Source organism: Erythrolamprus reginae, chromosome 3, assembly GCF_031021105.1.
Source record: "Erythrolamprus reginae isolate rEryReg1 chromosome 3, rEryReg1.hap1, whole genome shotgun sequence".
NCBI lineage: Eukaryota > Metazoa > Chordata > Lepidosauria > Squamata > Dipsadidae > Erythrolamprus > Erythrolamprus reginae.
Genome location: NC_091952.1, coordinates 6,475,576 through 6,495,188, shown reverse-complemented (window position 1 = coordinate 6,495,188; position 19,613 = coordinate 6,475,576). Strand labels below are relative to the sequence as shown.

General features: G+C 41.1%; 1 protein-coding gene across 3 annotated transcripts in view; it reads left to right on the top strand.

The window, feature by feature from the left end:
• Window positions 1–1,971: 1,971 nt before the first annotated feature.
• ZBTB46 (zinc finger and BTB domain containing 46) overlaps window positions 1,972–19,613 on the top strand; it is a 58,090-nt gene continuing 40,448 nt past the window's right edge. The window contains exons 1-3 of one of the 3 annotated variants that reach the window (XM_070744426.1): window positions 1,972–2,172; window positions 3,901–3,991; window positions 14,676–15,636. In XM_070744426.1, the coding sequence (XP_070600527.1) occupies window positions 14,709–15,636 (928 nt within the window). In that variant the 5' untranslated portion in view covers window positions 1,972–2,172; window positions 3,901–3,991; window positions 14,676–14,708. Of the gene's footprint in view, window positions 2,173–3,900; window positions 3,992–4,142; window positions 4,195–14,675; window positions 15,637–19,613 lie in introns of those variants that run through there. The other 2 variants (XM_070744427.1, XM_070744428.1) reach the window with 2 other exon arrangements.

The window sequence follows — 19,613 nt, the reverse complement described above, 5'->3', positions numbered from 1 at the left end:
ATCTCAGGCTGTGTTAAGTCAACGTGCTTGGGTCGGCGGCACCCTGGCATGATCGAGCCAAAAACTAACCCCGGCTAACAAAGGCCACTGGTCTAAAATTCCAGAGGAATTACCCGGATAGAATTCCCATGCAAGGATACAACAGCCTGTCAAGGTTCCAGTTAGCATTCAAACTAAATCAGAGTCGCACTACTTACCAGAGCTTACAAAACTTTCGCCAGACCCATCCTTGAATACAGCTCATCTGTTTGGAACCCATATCGCATCTCAGACATTAACACCCTTGAAAATGTCCAAAGATACTTCACCAGAAGAGCCCTTCACTCCTCCGCTCGAAACAGAAGACCCTACGAGACTAGACTTTCAATCCTGGGCCTAAAAAGCTTAGAACTAAGACACCTCAAACAAGATCCAAGTATTGCCCACAAGATCATATGCTGCAACGGCCTGCTTGTCGGCGACTACTTCAGATTCAACCACAACAACACAAGAGCACACAACAGATTTAAACTTAATATTAACCGCTCCAAACTTGACTGTAAAAAATATGACTTCAGTAACCGAGTTGTTGAAGTATGGAACTCATTATTGTACTCCATAGTATCATCCCCAAACCCCCAACACTTTACCCTTAGATTATCTATGGCTGACCTATCCAGATTCCTAAGAGGCCAGTAAGGGGGAGTACAAGTGCACTAGAGTTCCTTCGTCCCCTGTCCTATTGCTCTCCTATATCTCCTATACCTTTCTTCTATTCCTATATCTCTTCTTCTATTCTTTCATTGATATGTTCTATTCCTATATCTTCTATTCTACGACTCTTTCAGTAAAATATTTTCTCATGTTGCTTCTGATCTTTCCCCCAATTAACTTCAGATTGTGTGCCCCCGTTCTTGTGTTCACTTTCCTATTAAAAACACTTCCCTCCTGAACCTTATTTAACCTTTTAAGATATTTAAATGTTTCGATCATTTCCCCCATTCCATTCCTTATTTTCTTTTTTATTCTATTCCTTTTTCTTATTCTATTACATATTTTCTATATTCTATTCTATTCCATATTTTCTTTTCTATTCTATTCTTATTTATTATTCTATTCTATTCCATATTTTCTATATTCTATTCTATATTTTCTTTTCTATTTTATTCCTATTTATAAATCTATTCTATTCCATATTTTCTTTTCTATTTTATTCCTATTTATTATTCTATTCTATTCCACATTTTCTGTATTCTATTCTATTCCATACTTTCTTTTCTATTCTATTCCTATTTATTATTCTATTCTATTATTGTATTCCATATTTTCTAAATTCTATTTTATTCTATATTTTATTTTATTTTCTATTCTATTCCTATTTCTTATTCTATTTCTTATTCAATTTGGTTCCATTCCTTTGGGGATCCTGGGGGCTAGGAACACCCGTGGGAACCTTTTCTGGGTCTGGAATGCACTGGCTTGAGTAACCCTCACCCCCCACCCCGAAAACGGCACCTCGGGGCGAGGGCAGCGAAGCAGCGCGTGTGAACCTTCCTTGTCCGCGGAGGCCGCTTCCCTCACTCCGCTTCTCCCTCCTTCGAGGGCAGGAAAGGCCCTGACCGTTGCCAGGACAACGGAAACCTCCGCTTGCCCTTGGCAACGGCTCGTCAGGGCTGCGCTCGCGCACTCCCTCTCATTCCCTCCCTCCCTCTCACTCAGTATCCCGTCATGCTCAGCGCCCCACAGGTCCGGTCGCTTGACAGTTGCGCTCTCACCTCTCTCTCTTTCTCTCTCTGAGAGAAACAGACGCGCGAGGCTCCATCTGGGCGTGGCTTAAGGAGATAGGGGTCCCTCTCTACCCAATCAGCGACGACATCGTCTGGTTTCTTTCTGTTTTGTGTTTTTTTTTAAAGCGCTGGCCGGCCCCGCCTCCTCCTTTTCCTTGCCTTTGCCGGCTCAACCGGGCTCGGGCATGGCCCCGCCCCCTCTCCGGCCAAGTTGGGTGGGTGGGGGGAGGAGGAGGCAGGAGCGCCCCCCTCCCCTTTGCCCTGTGGGTGGGAGGGGGGAAAAGAGAGGGCAAAAAGAGAGAGAGACGGAAACGCGCTCAGGCATCCCCCCCTCTGCGCGGCTCACCTCCCCCCCCAGCCCCGTGAGGGGAGCGCGGCGAGAGTGAGTGGCCGCTGCCCCCCTCAGGTAAGCTGAGGCCGAAAAGCCGCTCGCAACTTGGCAACTTGGAGGGGGCGGGAGAGGGGGGGCGCCCTCTATGTGGGAGGGAAGAGGGGGGAAGTCCCTGTCCGGAGAAGTGTCCCCCCCTCAGTGCTCGCGAGGTTCAAGGTGAATCCCCCTCTCTTGCTCCCCCCCAGTCCCCCTGAGGTGAGGTGTGAGGGAGGGGAGAAAAGCCACTTTGCGGGCTTAAAGGAGGGGGGGGGGAATGAGAGGGAGGGAGGAGACACCCCCCAAGCGCTCCCTGAAACGGGGTGGGAGGGGAGAGAGAGAGAGACCACCTTGAGGGCTATCCCGAGGGGGAATGAGGGGGTTAAAGAGAGGAGACGCCCCCCCCATAGCCCTTGAAGCTGAGGGGGGGGGGGGAGAAGAGAGAGTGAAAGAGAGAGAGAGAGAGAGAGAGCACCCTGATGGCTATCCTGAGGGAGTTAAAGAAGGGAGACGCCCCCCCAATAGCCCTTGAAGCTGGGGGGGGAGAGAGAGAGTGATTGAGAATGGAGAGACCACCTTGAGGGCTGTTCTGAGGGAAAATGGGGGTGGGGATGAAAGAAAGACGCCCCCAATAGCCCCTTGAGGGGTGAAGAGGTGTGTGAAGAGACCACCTTGAGGGCTGTTCTGAGGGGAAATGAGGGGGTTAAAGAGAGGAGAGCCCCACCACAATGCCCCTTGAAGCTGGGGGGGAAGAGAGTAAGTGAATGAGAGAAAGAGAGAGAGAAAGACCCCTTTGAGGGCTGTGCTGAGGGGGTTAAAGAGGGGAGACACCCCCCAATAGCCCTTGAAGCTGTTGGGGAGGGGAGAGTGAGAGACCACCTTGAGGGCTATTTTGAGGTAAAATGTGGGTGTATGAAAGCGACACTCCCAAAAGCCCCTTGAGGGGTGAAAAGGGGGGGTGAATAGAGGCCCCCTTGAGGGGTATTCTTAGGGGAGATGGGGTGGGTGTGAAAAAGGAGGTTTGCTCCCCTCCCTGAACTAAGGGAGAGAGGCCACCTTGAGGGCTATTCTGAGAGGAGATGGGGAGGGGGTGAAAGAGAGGAGATGCGCCCCCTGAAGTGAGGGAGGGAGTTAAAGAGGCCCCATTGAGGGCTATTCTGAAAGGAGTTTGGGGGTGAAAGAAGAGACCCCCTCCAACCTCCTGAGGCTGAGAGAGGGGCGGAAAGTCCACCTTGCCAGCTCTTCTGAAGGAAGATGGTGTGTGTGTGAGAGCAAGCGGAATAGATGCCTCCCCAAGCAACCCCAGAGGTTGATATGTGCGAGGGGGGAAGGGTGAGAAGCCACCTTGAGGACTAGCCTGAAGGTTAGTGGGGAGGGGGAGAGATGAGAGAGAGAGAGGAGATAAACCCCCCTCCCTGCAAATGGGGGAGTTGACTCTGCTCTCCTTTCGCCCCCTGGACCTGCTGCCTTATTTGGGGCTGGGGGTGGGAGGGCTGAGGGCCGGCAGAGGTTGACTGGCAGGGGGTTAACCCCCTCCTGCTGCTCCCCTCCCCCTCCCTCCCCACCTCCAAAAGGGGAATTTTCCAGCTGGTAATTTCTGCTGCGTCAACACCCAGCTGGAAGGACCGGAGAGGAGGGAGACAAGGGGGCATTTTCACAGCAGAACCACTTCGCCAAAGCAGGACCAACCACCCCAGCCGGATTGGGCTAATAAAAAGAGACATTTAATTTCTTTTTTTTAAAAAAAAAAACTTTTTAAAAATTAAGCATCTGTGCAAGTTGGACCAAGAGTTTCTCAAGAGAGAGAGAGAAGGGTGACACCAAATTGCTTGGGAGAAAAGACAAAAAAGGGAATGAGGTAATAACATTGATGAAACATGTATCTTTTTACCACTTTCTGCTTTCTCTTTCTGCCTTTTTAAAAAACATGCCGGTTCTATTTGGGGTTATTGTCTCTTTTCCTAAAAGTCAGGCAGGGATCGCCTGGTCTTTCCCTCTATTTTAATTGCCGATGGTAAACATTGAAAATCACCCCCTTACCTTGAAACCTAGCCTCAGAATGTAAGTTACTTTATAGTCCTGGAAGTTGTTTCAAAAAACGTAAAGGACCTGTTTGGAAAATATAGGCAGGTAAGGAACTTTTAAATGGAAGGACTCTCCTGGGAGAATGATTAGTAGAGAAAAGAAGTTATAGGTTTTAAAAAGAAAAATAAAAGAAAAAGGCAGTAATGGTGTTGAAGTTTTCAAAGTTAGCATTTTGTTTTTGTATGTGTAAATAGCTAGGTTTGTTCCACAGATGTAAAATAGCCTTTTAGAAGGAAATCCCTGATGACAAATAAAGCATAATGAAGATTTCTTGTGTAGACAGTGGAAGGTGGATAAACTGAGTAACTGAAAACTTAAGAAAAGTAATACCGGTATATGTATATACAGTAATTAATTTAGGGCAAGAAATGTGTATGCAAGAACATTTTAATTCTTAATTGAGTTTTCTCCCTATCTTCAGTTTCTTGAATTTGTTTGACATGGAGTACTAAGCAAGTGCTGCTGTTGAAAGTACCTGTAATGAGCTTGTATATATCCATAAAACACTATCTATGCAACTATTGTATATGTGTGGGGTATTGTTTCTATTATAAAAGGCTTTGTCCAAAGAGAAAAACTTCTGGTTTTAAAAAAATGAGACGCATATCCCCCCCCCCCCCAATATGTATTGAACATTGGCTGTTTTGGGTTACTTTTAATAATTATAGTATATTTCAGAACAATGCATAATATTGAACAGCCGATTCTGTTTTATTGACTGGCTGATTTGGAATTACTTTATAGCAGTTGAATAAGCTACTACTAGTTAAGTTTATTCTTAAAATCTTTGTGATACAGTATGTACTTTACCTGTTTATTTGTTGCTCAAATTTGAACAGTGGAGCATCAAGGACTCCTCATTTACAGTTTTAATTTATGTAATGAATAATTATCGCTTAACTATATCACATGACAGATTGCATTCTGTAAAATATTTGTGTCTTGATTTAGAACTTGTGCTACATTTACAGTATCATTTACTCTGATGAAATACTAATTTTGCTGTTGGTAAATTAGATCACTGGTTGAAATTTTGTTCTAATAGAAAAGGTTTACTTCAGGTTGTGATATATCATATGTACTACTCTTCTAAAAACTGATCCAATTTATTTGGTCTTTTCGAAAGGGTAATATGTAATTAGGCAAAAAATTTAATAGCTAATGGTGGAGTATACAGGTCAGATCTTAAAATATAAGGAAAAAGGGGAAATGGGGCATATTGTCCCTATGGCTTGTAATTTTAGGGTAATTTTATAGTAGTAATTAGGTTTTTTCCAGGTGCTGTGTCTAAACGAGATGCTTGAGTAATTTTATTATACAACCTTGGCACACTTTTTGTGGGGAAGCTAGTATAGGAAGTTATTAACTAAAAAGAAGCTAGCATTGATATGAGACAGCTATACTCCATGGGGAAATTTCATTTTCTACCTTATGTGAACCCGGTCAATAATACGTAAGGTTCTGATTAATAAAAGATTGCACACATTTACATATAATTTATGTCATTCTAGCTTATTATGTAAAAATAATTTTGGTTATTTTGGCTATAATTTTAATTTAATTGTTTATAACAAAAGAATGAACTCAGTTAAAATCTTTGAAAGCCTTCCTTTATCTAGCCCTTTATCTCCTTTAGCTAGCCTTTATATTCATAATTCCCTGAATTGCTACTTATTTTTATATAGGAGACCAGAACAGGTTTAGTAGACTTTTTGATGTATATTCAAATTCCTGTAGTAATAGAAACATAGAAGACTGACGGCAGAAAAAGACCTCATAGTTCATCTAGTCTGCCCTTATACTATTTCCTGTATTTTATCTTACAATGGATATATGTTTATCCCAGGCATGTTTAAATTCAGTTACTGTGGATTTACCAACCACGTCTGCTGGAAGTTTGTTCCAAGGACCTACTATTATTTCAGTAAAATAATATTTTCTCATGTTGCTTTTGATCTTTCCCCCAACTAACTTCAGATTGTGTCCCCTTGTTCTTGTGTTCACTTTCCTATTAAAAACACTTCCCTCCTGAACCTTATTTAACCCTTTAACATATTTAAATGTTTCGATAATGTACTACGGTAGTTTGTTAAAGGTTAAGTAGAATTATTCTCACAAAATCTGTTAGTTCAACCATTTAGGCTTTTCTTCTAATAGTAACGGAGTAAATTAAAAATTTAAAGCAAAACTTTCAATATTGCAGTAGTACTAAAAGCTAACATTTTCAAGAATATATCCTGCCATATTAATTATTCTACATTTGTTTTAAAAACAGATTGTTAGTTCATTGATTTCTGAGTACTGTACTCTATATAGATAATTTTTATCTTGCAACAATTGTATGCATATCTTGGAAAACACTAACATGTTTCATGTGAACTTAGTCTTTGTGTGATGCCGAACCTTTTTTCCCTTAAGTACTGAAAGTGTGTGTGCGCATTGTCAAATGTGCGTGAGTGCCTACACCCATAATGTAATGCCCCTCTTGTACGTCCCGCCCCCTGCACATGCATGGGTGACCCTCCTCTCTCAAAACATGACCATGGGGATGTTGCAATGGGTCGTAAATATAAAAAACACTTTTTTCAATGCTATTGTGACTTCAAAGAGTCACTAAATACATGGTCGTAAATCAAGGATTACCTGTAGAACCAAACTGACAGCACCCATGTATTTATACACGGGGGATGTATTAGTACCTTCTGGGCTCTGAGTATTTTCAAAAATATAAATGAATTTGAAGAAATTAAAATTTTAACCTGGGAAACCACTGATAGATGGAAGAATCTTACTTATTCGATGCTGCAGCATTGATAAAAGTTTATTATTCTAAGCCTTTGTTATTTTGTAAATCTATTCAGATTAAGCATTATGCGTGATCCAGGATGCTATGGTTTCTTCAACATCAGCAACTTAAAAATTTCTTGTTTATTGTGAAGTGTTAATTCCAACCATTATTTCAGATTTCACTTAAATAATATACAGTAAAATTGAACTTAACAATTTATAGTTGTTTTCTTTGCTATTTGTTTTGTTTTCTCTCCCCTCCCTCCATATGCTTACAACATAAATAAGATTTTTCCAACATAAATAAGATTTTTTGCTTTCTTCTATCTCTTTCTTGCATCTTTGGTAGGAAAACAAAGGAATCATTATAATATATATAAACATTTATTGATAATGACCTTTTAACAAAGGGCATAACAGCATGTTAGCAATAGCACTTTTTTAACAGAGCCAGAGTATTGCCCCCACAATCCAGGTCCTCATTTCACCCACCTCGGAAGGATGAAAGGCTGAGTCAACCTTGAGCCGGTGATGAGATTTGAACCGCTAACCTCCAGATCTACAGTCAGCTTTAGTGGCCTGCAGTACTGTACTTCTCCCAACTGCACCACCTTGGCTCATTCAAATGGTTTGCATGTTTTAAGAAAAATAGGTATGATAGTTTAGTATAATTTATAATAATCCCCTCAAGACTGCTGGCCTAATAAATTCTGGCATAATTCTCATGAATAGAGTAAGAGGTCTTGAGAAGAATCTTACATCTTTTTTTAGTAATGTTTAACTTGTGAGAGATAATTTTAAGAAATAATATATTTAAATGTACATGTATTTAATCTTTTAACTAAGATGCACTATAATCAAACAATGTCGTTTGGCGGGCCCCAGGGGAAGAGCCTTCTCTGTGGCGGCCCCGGCCCTCTGGAATCAACTCCCCCCAGAGATTAGAACGGCCCCTACCCTCCTTGTCTTTCGCAAATTACTCAAGACCCACCTTTGTCGCCAGGCATGGGGGAGTTAGGATATTCCTTCCCATAGGCCATTACAAGTTATGTATGGTATGTTTGTGTGTATGTTTGGTTTTTATAATAAGGGTTTTTAGTTGTTTTATTAAATTGGATTGTTACATGTTGTTTTTTATCATTGTTGTTAGCCGCTCCGAGTCTGCGGAGAGGGGCGGTATACAAATCCAATTATTATTATTATTATTATTATTATTATTATTATTATTATTATTATTAATAATAATAATCCTGTATAATATATAGAATCTAGGAATATGTGTATTGAATTTTGAGAGAAACTGCTTTCATTAATGCGTAATTGTTCCTACGTTATTTGGCTGAGATTCTAGTTTCAGTAGCAAGCATAGCATTCATACCGGTAGTATTATACCAGCCTTGATTCACAGCTGTGCTCACTTCCACATCTACAAAGAACTGTGCAGAAGAAATGTTTTAGCTGGTACGGTATATTAGTACATCAAAAGCTTGATAGCTTTTCCTTGCATCCAGAGATTAATATTGCTCTAATAGTTATAGTAAAATTTTATTTATTTATTTATTATTTATTTATTAATCAGATTTGTATGCCGTCCCTCTCCGCAAACTTGGGGCGGCTAACAGCAATAATAATACAATGTAAACAAATCTAATATTTAAGTTAATTTAAAAACTCCAATTTAAAAACCAGTCATACATACTGACATACCATGCATAATTTTTATAAGCCTAGGGGGAGGGAAAGTCTCAATTCCCCCATGCCTGACGACAGAGGTGGGTTTTAAGGAGCTTATGAAAGGCAAGGAGGGTGGGAGCAACTCTGATATCTGGGGGGAGTTGGATCCAAAGGGTCGGGGCCGCCACAGAGAAGGCTCTTCCCCTGGGTCCCGCCAAACGACACTGTTTAGTTGACGGGACCCGGAGAAGGCCAACTCTGGGACCTAACTGGTCGCTGGGAAAATTGTGTTTACATTGACTTAAAACTGGTGGAGGCTTGAGGTCATTTTTATTGTGCTTCACATAGCTCATCTTCAGATCAAAAGACATCAAATGATATGGATGTGCCAAATGTCAGCCTGACTGTTAATAGCATGTTTTTTAAGAGTAATATATTTGGGCTGCCTTATAGGATGAGTATTGGATGATCTTTCTGTAACACACTTAATTCAGTCTACTATTAATCTTATCAAATCTCCTTACTGGTAGCTTTGGCAATACACAGTCGTACTATACGAGCTTGCGTGTGTTTGGATCCGATGTATGCATCTCCTCTCTACTTTCCAGTTCCTTTGGCTGCTGATATGTCTTTCCCTGGCATAGGACACCCATGCCAGAACCAAAGCATATCTCTGTTTGGTTCAGAATACAGTACTGTACTGCATATTCTACTCTCATTAGGTTTTCATTAACTCATTGATAGTGAAATTTTCATTTACTAGAATTAAATCTTATTTATTTATTTATTATTTAGATTTGTATGCCGCCCCTCTCCACAGACTCTTGCCTTTTATCCAGGCCAATCTATGAAATTATTGTATAGATCACTGATGGCGAACCTATGGCACGTGTAGCATGTGGAGGGCGTGCAAGCCATTGCCCTATATGAGCTCCAGTGTGCATGCGCATGCTGGGTAGCTGATTTTTGGGCTCCTTTTCAGCCGTTTTTGCTCTTCCCAGTCTTCAGGAAAGCTTTCTGAAGCTTGGGGACAACGAAAAAAGGCCCAACAGGCCAACTGGAAGTGTACTTGTGTGCATCACTTCCAGCCTCCTTTTGCTGTCAGAGGTCTTCAGGAACTTCTTTGGCTTGGTACAGTTGCAGCCAGGCCTCCTGCACCTCACGCCTTCCAGAAGTTCAGAGACGAACCGGGAGTGGGGCTGCATTACTACTACCTTCAGATAGTTGCAACCAGGCCTCGCACACCTGGGCCCATTTCTTTTGCAACCGGAAGGCTTTCCTGAAGGCCTCTGCAGCCGATAACAGAGCTCTAGATCAATCCGGAGATCTGTTATCAGCCAACGTGGGGTTTGTGTGTATATGCACAGGGACAGTGTGGGGATTGTTCTCATGCGCAGGGGGAGAGCATTGTACTATGGGTGTGGGCACACTATCGCGCACGAGTACATCCTTTTGGCACCTGAGCCAAAAAATGTTCACCATCACTGATACAGATGTAGTGGAAATAATAATGTACAGATGTAAAAAGGTATGGAGAGGAATTGGGTAAGATAGCAATATAAATGTACATTTTTAGTTACATTTTCTTTCATTGTCTCATGCCTTTAATTTCTTCAGCATATTTCTTACTACTTGTCTCTGCTTTATATATTTTTTTCTATTCCAAACAGAAATAGCTGACAGTATGTGTGTTAATGAATCAACTATCTAAATTCTGACCCAGATGAAGAAAACTTGACAGATACTTTCAGACAAGACGAATATTTATTTATTTGTTTGTTTGTTTGTTTGTTTAATTCGACTTTTATGCCGCCCAATCCCAAAGAACTCAGGGCAGCTTAAAAACAATATAAAATATATAAAATACAAAAAGCAATTAAAAAGAAGTCAAATATACAATTCTAACTATAAAACTCAGATTAAAACCCATAATAAACTAAAAAGAATACCGGTATATTAAATGCAAGAAAGACAGGCTTGGATCCAAAACACTTTTGGAAAGATAAGCAAGATCTGATGGTAAATCTTGAAGTAAAAATTTAGGTGTGTGAAAAAAATGAATGATAGAAGATTCAAGGTAGACAAAGGAACATCCTTTGCACAGTGTATAGTCAGCATATGGAATTACTTTCCCTGAGAAATAGCAATGGCTACCAAGCTGGACAGCTTTAAAAAGGGATTAAACAAATTAATGGAGGATAATACAATTAATGATGCTTGTATGCTTCTTTCAGGTCTGAGGTAGCATGTCTCTGACTTCCAATCATTGGGGAACAATAGCAGAGAAAGACTGTTGCTTTTATAGCATGTTTACAGTATGTATTCCCACAGGAACTCTAGGCACAGGATGCTATAGTAGGCAGCTTTTTAGCTTGATCCAGCAGAGTTGCCTTTAATACTATATTAACAAAATAATGTTCATCTAAATTGAGCCATGTGTTTAAAAGGAAGCTATCACAAAATTAAGAGTAATGAAGTACTCTATCACAGTTATTATATTAATGTTGATTTGGGGAGGAGATGCATTCATGGTTGTCTTTGTATGAACATGTACAAAATATTTAAGCAAAGGTAAATCGTATCAACCAGAATTTCTCTCTTTTTATTTATTTGCCTTCGTGGGAGATCTGCACATATGTTGTCAAAGCATATAAATCCAATAAATAAATAAACAAATCTCTCATATACCAAATCACTGCATGTTGACTCTAGTAGAAATATGTGAGATGATTCTGAATGCTAATCAGACTTGCATTTCATGGAATTCCAAAAAGTGAGAACTTTTAAGCCTGAATTTGTGTCTTCTCTTAGCTCTGACACAAAATTTCAAAGTCATATAATGTTAGATTTTTAAAAGAAAAGCTGTTCCAAAGCATTTCCAACATAAGTAAAAGGACCAGATTATCTGGGTAGTCATAAGAAGGTATTAATTCAAAGTATAGAATATCCTAAGTCAGACTGTTACAGATATTGTTTCAAAGACGTTCTTAGGTTGAGTTCTCCAGCCAGTCACAAGTGGCACTGGTCAAGGCTGATTGCAGATGCAATCCAATGGTCTATTCCCAAGGTGTTGCTCAAAGCAGCCTGTCACTTTTCCCCTTCCGTTTGACTCTCATGGTTGACTTATTTATTTATTTATTTATTAGATTTGTATGCCGCCCCTTTCCGTAGACTTGAAGACCATATTACTATGTCAAGATGAGTATCTAGATTTACAAGTCAGAATGGAAAAAAACAGTTCAATTAAGTCTCAGAGCTTGAAGAGATTAGGTTCACTGTTTTAGGTAGCCAAATACTTTATTGTGTTTAGCGTGGAAAGAAGCCTGGTTATACTTATATATTTGATCTAAATTTGAAATGAGTAATAATACTATGTTCGTTTCTGTCCAGGATTCCTGCACATCTACCTTTCTCTCCTCCGAGATGTTTGGATTATTGTATTGTACCCTGCCACCTCCCCCCCCCCCCCCCCCCATTTTTGATGGCGGTAGCATGTTAGTAAGGGGAAATTTTTTGACAGTGAGAACAATCAACCCATGGAACAGAAGTTGCCTTCAGAAGTTGTGGGAGCTTCATCACAAGAGGCTTTTAAGAAGAGACTGGGCTGCCTTCTGTCAGAAATGGTGTAGGCAGAGTCTCCTGCTTGGGCTGTGGGTTGGACTGGATGACTTACAAGGTCCCTTCCAACTCGGTCAATGTTTATTTACCCTGCTGTACATGAGGTTGCCTTTTAAAAGACCATTCAGAAACTACAGGTGGTCCCAACTTAGAACCACAATTGAGCCCAAACTTTCTGTTGCCAAGTCAAGCATTTGTTAAGTGACTTTTGCCCCATTTTATGATCTTTCTTGCCACAGTTGTTAAGTGAAACATTGCACTTAACATGGTTGTTAAGTGAATCTAGCTTCCCCGTTGACTTTTCTTGCCAGGAGGTCACAAAAGCTGATCACATGTCCTGGGACACTGCAACCATCATAAGCATCTGACTTGATCACATGACTACAGTAAGAGTGAAAAAATGGTCATGTTTTCAATACCGTTGTAACTTTGAACAGTCACTGAATGAACTGTTGCAAGTCGAGGATTATCTGTATAGCTGGTTCAGCATGGGGCAGCCTAGTTAGATTTATCCAATATCTTCTGGAGGGCCTGCATAGATTGCTGGTTAACTTGCACATGCAATTGAAGGCATTAGTTGTGGTCTTAAAGCCATATATGGCTTAGGGATTTGGTATCTCTGAGAGAGCCTGTGGAATCTGTCTACAGCATCTGGTAAAACCAGGAAAAGAAAGAATGTTAAGAGTCCCTACTTCAAGGGCCTGGATTTAGGCTTTCTTATGACTTTGGAAAACCTTTCCGTTGGAACTAGAGATTTTCCCTTCCCTTGAAGATCTGGCTTTTCTGGAGGTCATTTGGCATATGGATGGAATACCTAAATAGGCCTTTCCTTTTTTGTTGGAACAGAATATTTAAATGTTTCCTGATTCTTGCTTTTTGTTACAGGTAGTCCTCAACTTACAACAGTTCATTTAGTGACCATTCAAGATTACAATAGTATTGAAAAAGTGACTTATAACTGTTGTAGCATCTTCTCAAGTTCACATGATTAAAATTCAGATGTTTGGCAACTGACTCATATTTATGATGGCTGCAGTGTCCTGGGCATCATATTATCACCTTTTGGGACCTTCTTCATAGCTCAATGGAGAAACCAGATTCCCTTAACAATTGTGCTACTAACTTAACAACTGTGCAAGAATGAGTGTAGAATTGGGCAAAACTTCCCCATTAGCAAGACATTAACAAATGTCTCATTTAACCATTAATTTTGGGCTCAATTATGGCCATAATCCAAGCACTTCCTGTATTTGTATTATTTTAATATACACTGCTCAAAAAAATAAATGGAACACATCCTAGATCTGAATGAATTAAATATTCTCATCGAATACTTTGTTCTGCATAAAGTTGAATGTGCTGACAACATGTGAAATTGATTGTCAGTGTTGCTTCCTAAGTGGACAGTTTGATTTCACAGAACATATTGTGTTGTTTAAGTGTTCCCTTTATTTTTTTTGAGCAGTATATAACTAAGTCTCTCAGAGACTCCTGATTGGAGACTTTTTTCTTCCATGGCTTTGCCTTTTTAACTTTCTTAGATTTCCTCTCCCCTTTTTAATATTTTCCTACATGTTTAAGTAGCCTAAGCAAAAGCACACATGCTCCTTGCTTGAATATCACCCACAAAGGGACATTTTTACTTCCCACATTCCAAGTCATCTAAACATTAGAATGTTAACTTTATATTGCGTATTAACTTTATATAATCAATATTGCACAAATAGTGTATTGAGGTTATAAATCTATTAAGATTTGTAACAATAAAAGAGAAAAAAACATAGGATAGGGCTTACTTCAAAATTGTTGGTTACCATCTGTTCACCTGTGCTTCTCATTTTGAAGATGTAAATAACCTGAGGTTGAAGTGAACTTATGTATAGCTCTCTTAGTACATAGGTTGTTGATGTAGTCGAAGGATAATTGATTCCTTGAGAGTTACTGCTATCTTTCTGGGAAAACAGAATCTGTATTTGTATACAATTTCAGCAATAGCTTGATATGACCGTTGCACACTATAAATTTAAATTCTTTTTAGAATTTAAAACTAATCATTCTTCTCTTAATTATATTTGAAAGATAGGTAGAAAATGCTAGGGTAATTATTTCAATACCTTATAACTCATCTTTTAAACAATAATAATAGTTGATGAATTACCTTTCAGAGTTGAATCAAAGCCATGGTAAATATTCCTTGGAAATGGTTTTGCTAATGTAGAATGCTGATCGTTACAGGAATTTTAGAAGATAAACTGGTTTTTAGCCTTTGCCTCCCACCAATGACCCCTATGATCTTTGGCATTGATGTTCCTGTCTGCACTGAGAGAAAAATGTTCATGGGTGCCAGCGGTGTTAACATCTCTCTTTCTTCCTCGCAGAGTGTGCAGAGGTGGGAGTGCAAATACCTCTAAATGAATCAGAAGGAAGACATGGAGATTGCCTCCCATTACCATCATCTGCTTCAGGAACTCAATGAACAAAGGCAGCATGGTATCCTCTGCGATGTTTGTATTATAGTGGAAGGGAAGATTTTCAAGGCTCATAAGAATATTTTGCTTGGGAGTAGTCGTTACTTCAAGACCTTGTATTGCCAGGTGCAGAAGACCTCTGACCAAGCCACAGTCACTCATTTGGATATTGTAACAGCGCAGGGCTTTAAAGCAATAATTGACTTCATGTACTCGGCACACCTTGCATTGACCAGCAGGAATGTTATTGAGGTGATGTCAGCTGCCAGCTACCTTCAAATGACTGAGATAGTGCAAGCTTGCCACAACTTCATAAAGGCCGCTCTGGACATAAGCATAAAGTCTGATGCCTCTGACCTTATTGATTATGAGTTTGGGGCTTCCTCTAGCAGCAGTACAGATGCTCTGATTTCTGCTGTTGTAGCTGGTCGGAGCATATCTCCCTGGCTGGCTCGAAGAACAAGTCCAGCAAACTCCTCTGGAGATTCAGCTATTGCTAGCTGTCACGAAGGAGGAAGCATCTATGGGAAAGAGGATCAAGAGCCAAAATCAGACAGTCACGATGACATTTCACCCCAGTCTCTTTGGTCTACGGATTTGGCCTATGGGACTTTGCGTGTCAAAGAAGAGCAGGTCTCTCCCGCTCATTATGCAGGGAATGAATTGCAATCTGCCAAAGACAGTGCAGTGCAAAATGCTTTCTCAGAACAAGGAACTACAGATGGGTGGCAGCCTACAGGGCGTAGAAAGAATAGAAAAAATAAAGATACTGTGCGCCACATCACCCAACTTGGAGAGGACAGCAGGACAACTTCACCAGTGCCACCCTTTCTAACTGCCCCTGGATGGCCATACAGTAATCAAGAAGCAAGTAAGAACGTTTAATTCAGTTTCTATGAGATTATATAATGCTCATGAATAAATGTTTAGAATACATTATTATCTTTTTAAAACCCAGATGTTTTTAAATGCTGTAGTTTTTATTAAAATATTTTACATATGTAAAAAGTCCATTCAAAGAAAAAGATAAAAGTGAAAGAGAGAGATAAAAGAAAACATGAAACAGCAATATAGTGGATTCTGATCTTCCTCTCACATTTATTATTCTAATCAAACCAAACCTCCCTCTCTAAGATTATATCATTATTGCCCTTTTTTCTATAATTTTCCAAGCCTATATTTTTAAAAGCAAAATGCCACTCATGTGACATCACAAAATCTCCAGAACTGTAAAGCCTAGAAACTTGAAATTTGGAACGTATGTTCCTCTTGACTTCTAGGTGCTCCCTAAGAAAGGATTTTTCAAAATGACCATCAGATCATTAGTATTTTTTATATTACAGTGTTCCCTCAATTTTCGCGGGGGGTGCGTTCCGAGACTGCCCGCGAAAGTCAAATTTCCGCGAAGTAGAGATGCGGAAGTAAATACAGTATTTTTGGCTATGAACAGTATCACAAGCCTTTCCTTAACATTTAACCCCCTAAATTGCAATTTCCCATTCCCTGAGCAACCATTTAGATTATTACTTAACATGTTTATTTATTAAAGTTTATTAAAAAATATTTATTAAAGGCGGACGAAAGTTTGGTGATGACATATGACGTCATCGGGCGGGGAAAACCGTGGTATAGGGAAAAAACCCGTGAAGTATTTTTTAATTGATATTTTTGAAAAACCGTGGTACTGTATAGACTTTTCGCAAAGTTTGAACCCGCCAAAATTGAGGGAACACTGTATTATTAACATGCTGTGATGCTAAGGAGACGTTCTACTCCCTCTCCCAACTTGAAAACTATTCCAACTGCCACTTGGGGAGGGGCCAGCGTGTGACTCTTCAGGCCTGTGGGCTGGGACTTTGGGGAGGAGCCTGAGGGTTAGAGAAAGGGATAAGATAGGAGAGCTTCTGTGGGGCAAGCCTGGAGGAGAGAAGGGGATAGGAGACGATCAGTGGGGCCAGTCTAAGGGAGAGAAGGTGGATAGAAGAGGAAAGGCTTTTATGAGGCAAGCCTGAGCAGAGAAGGGGAGAGGATAGGCCGATCGGAACTGTTCATTAATTTTCAAGCTAGAAGTGTCGATTTATCAAGCCTGATCACATAGTTTTGTAGCAAAACATGGGTAATCAGCTAGTAAGTCATAAAATCATTTTCTTTTTTAAAAAAAACCCCAATTCTAGTCATTGACGAATATCAGTAATGACTTTTCTCTAGTCAGGTTTGTCAATTTTGTCATCAAGTTATCTCAGTTTCCTCCATGTTGGGTAGTCTGATGTAGTTGGATGGCTGTAGTTGGATGGCTGATGTAAGTCTATTGGACCAGGACCTCTCTGAGGGCAAGGGGCTGTTTCCAGGTCAACCAGCCATTTCTGGCCTGTTCAAGCCGCCCTTGTTCGAATCACTGTTATACAAGGCCAAGATGGCTTTCAATATGGGATTGGCAGACAGGCAAGCAGATCCAGAGCTGGGTCTCGGTCCCACTGAGGGAATATTTTCTAAGCCCGTCCTGGAGAAGGAATTCATTCTGGGGCCAGAAATGTTTATGCCCTCATCATTTCGAGGTTCGACTACTGCAACGCTGTCTACATGGGGCTACCTTTCGGAAACTTCAGATTGTGCATAATGAGGCCGCGTCTCGTCAACAGTCCGTGGCTTGGATTGGCTGCTGATCAGTTTCCGGTCACAATTCAAAGTGTTGGTTATGACCTATAAAGCCCCACACGGCATCGGACCAGAATACCTCCGGGACTGCCTTCTGCCGCACGAATCCCAGTGACCAATTAGGTCTCACAGAGTTGGCCTTCTTGCAGAGAATTCTATGCATTTCACTCAAGGAGCCCAGCAGAGGTTCCTGCATCCGCTTGTGCTTCAGCGCTTTGACTCCCAGGGACAGAATGCGGTCCTTCAGGCAGTTAGCGTGGCCACCTGTTAGCAGAGAGAAGTGCCCGGGATGAACCCTAGCTTTGCTGTCAATTTCAGCTAGGAATCTCAAATGTGGTCAAGAATGTATGTAAGAGCCGGGGTGGCGCAGCAGGTAGAGTGCAGTACTGCAGGCCACTGAAGCTGACTGTAGATCTGTAGGTCAGCGGTTCAAATCTCATCACCGGCTCAAGGTTGACTCAGCCTTCCAACCTTCTGAGGTGGGTAAAATGAGGACCTGGATTGTAGGGGCAACATGCTGGCTGTGTTAAAAAGTGCTATTGCTAACATGTTGTAAGCTGCCCTGAATCTAAGGAGAAGGGGGGCATAAAAATTGAATGAATGAATGAATGAATGAATGAATAAATAAATGAATGTTTCTCTTGTAGCCTGGACTCTAGATCGGTCTCCTGCTAATTCCCGTCTCTCTAGGAATGCTCGCTGAAGCGGCGTGGGAAACTTTAGCCAGGCTTCTCAAGAGACGAGAGTTTGCAGGGGCCAGTATCTGCCATGGACAGCAAAGCTAGGGTTGACTCCAGCTGCTTCTCTCTGCTGTAGTGCTTCCTGGATGTGGTTTACCATTCTGAGCCCCAAGCAGAAGGAGACAAGAGCTGCCTTGGCACCATCAGCTGGTGTAAATATACCGCGGCGAAGGTGGAATCCTGCAAGTAGCGCTTCACTCCTGCAGCTTTCAGCCATTGCCACTGCTGCTTTGGCCCATTTGAGCCACCTCCCCCGCTGCAACAACAGCATTACCTTGTTCCGGCTGGTGAGAGCTGCATTCTCTTTTGCATTTGCAAAGTTGCACATTGCACGTACCACTCCCTACGGGGAAGATTTCCAGATCCACCATGGATCGATCCCATATTCCATAGCTGTAGTAGTCACAGGCCTGGCCCTTTGGTCATCCTGGAGCAGCTCCTCCACCCAGGTACACTTGCCTGCCAAGCAGCTCCCCGACAGGCTGGGGAACCCAACTGGAGGAGCACTTTCTCTCAGGCCTCCCACCCAGAGACCTTGCAGAAGCAGACAGGTAGGCCCAAAAGGCAGCTGAGCCTACCACCCCCACCCCCCGCCCCCATGGTCCACAGGATTTAAAATAATGAATTTGGTGGTCCCTGAAGTCCAAAAGCTTGGAGATCTCTGTTCTAGATAATATGACATTGGCTAGATGCTGCCATCTGCGGAGGCAGGCTACAATTCCTTATTTGTATATTATGCCAGTTGGTAATCATTTTTTTCTCTAGGAAATAAGACTAGATAGTACTGAAGCTATAATTAAATGCTTTGCAAATCAGTTTGTCAAAAACAAATTAATGTCCCAGATCTTTTAGCTCTTTCTCGATTTATCAGGATCCTTTCCCTGTCTATTGTTTTTGTATTATAAACATGTTTTTTTAATCATGAATGTTTTACATTTTGTTATTTATTTATTTATTTATTTATTCACTTATTTATTCATTTATTTATTCATTTATTTATTCATTGGATTTGTATGCTGCCCCTCTCCCTAGACTCGGGGCGGCTAACAACAGTAATATAAATAGCATACTGTATAACAATCTAATATTAAAACAGTTAAAAACCCTTATTATAAAACCAAACTTACATACAGACATACCATGCATAAAATTGTAAAGGCCTAGGGGGAAAGAGTATCTCAATTCCCCCATGCCTGGTGGCAGAGGTGGGTTTTAAGAAGCTTACGAAAGGCAAGGAGGGTGGGGGAAATTCTAATCTCTGGGGGGAGTTGGTTCCAGAGGGCCGGGGCCTCCACAGAGAAGGCTCTTCCCCTGGGTCCCGCCAAGCGACATTGTTTAGTTGACGGGACCCGGAGAAGACCCACTCTGTGAGACCTAACTGGTCGCTGGGATTCGTGCAGCAGAAGACGGTCCCTGAGATAATTTGTTCATGTGTACCTGCAAGAATCTTATG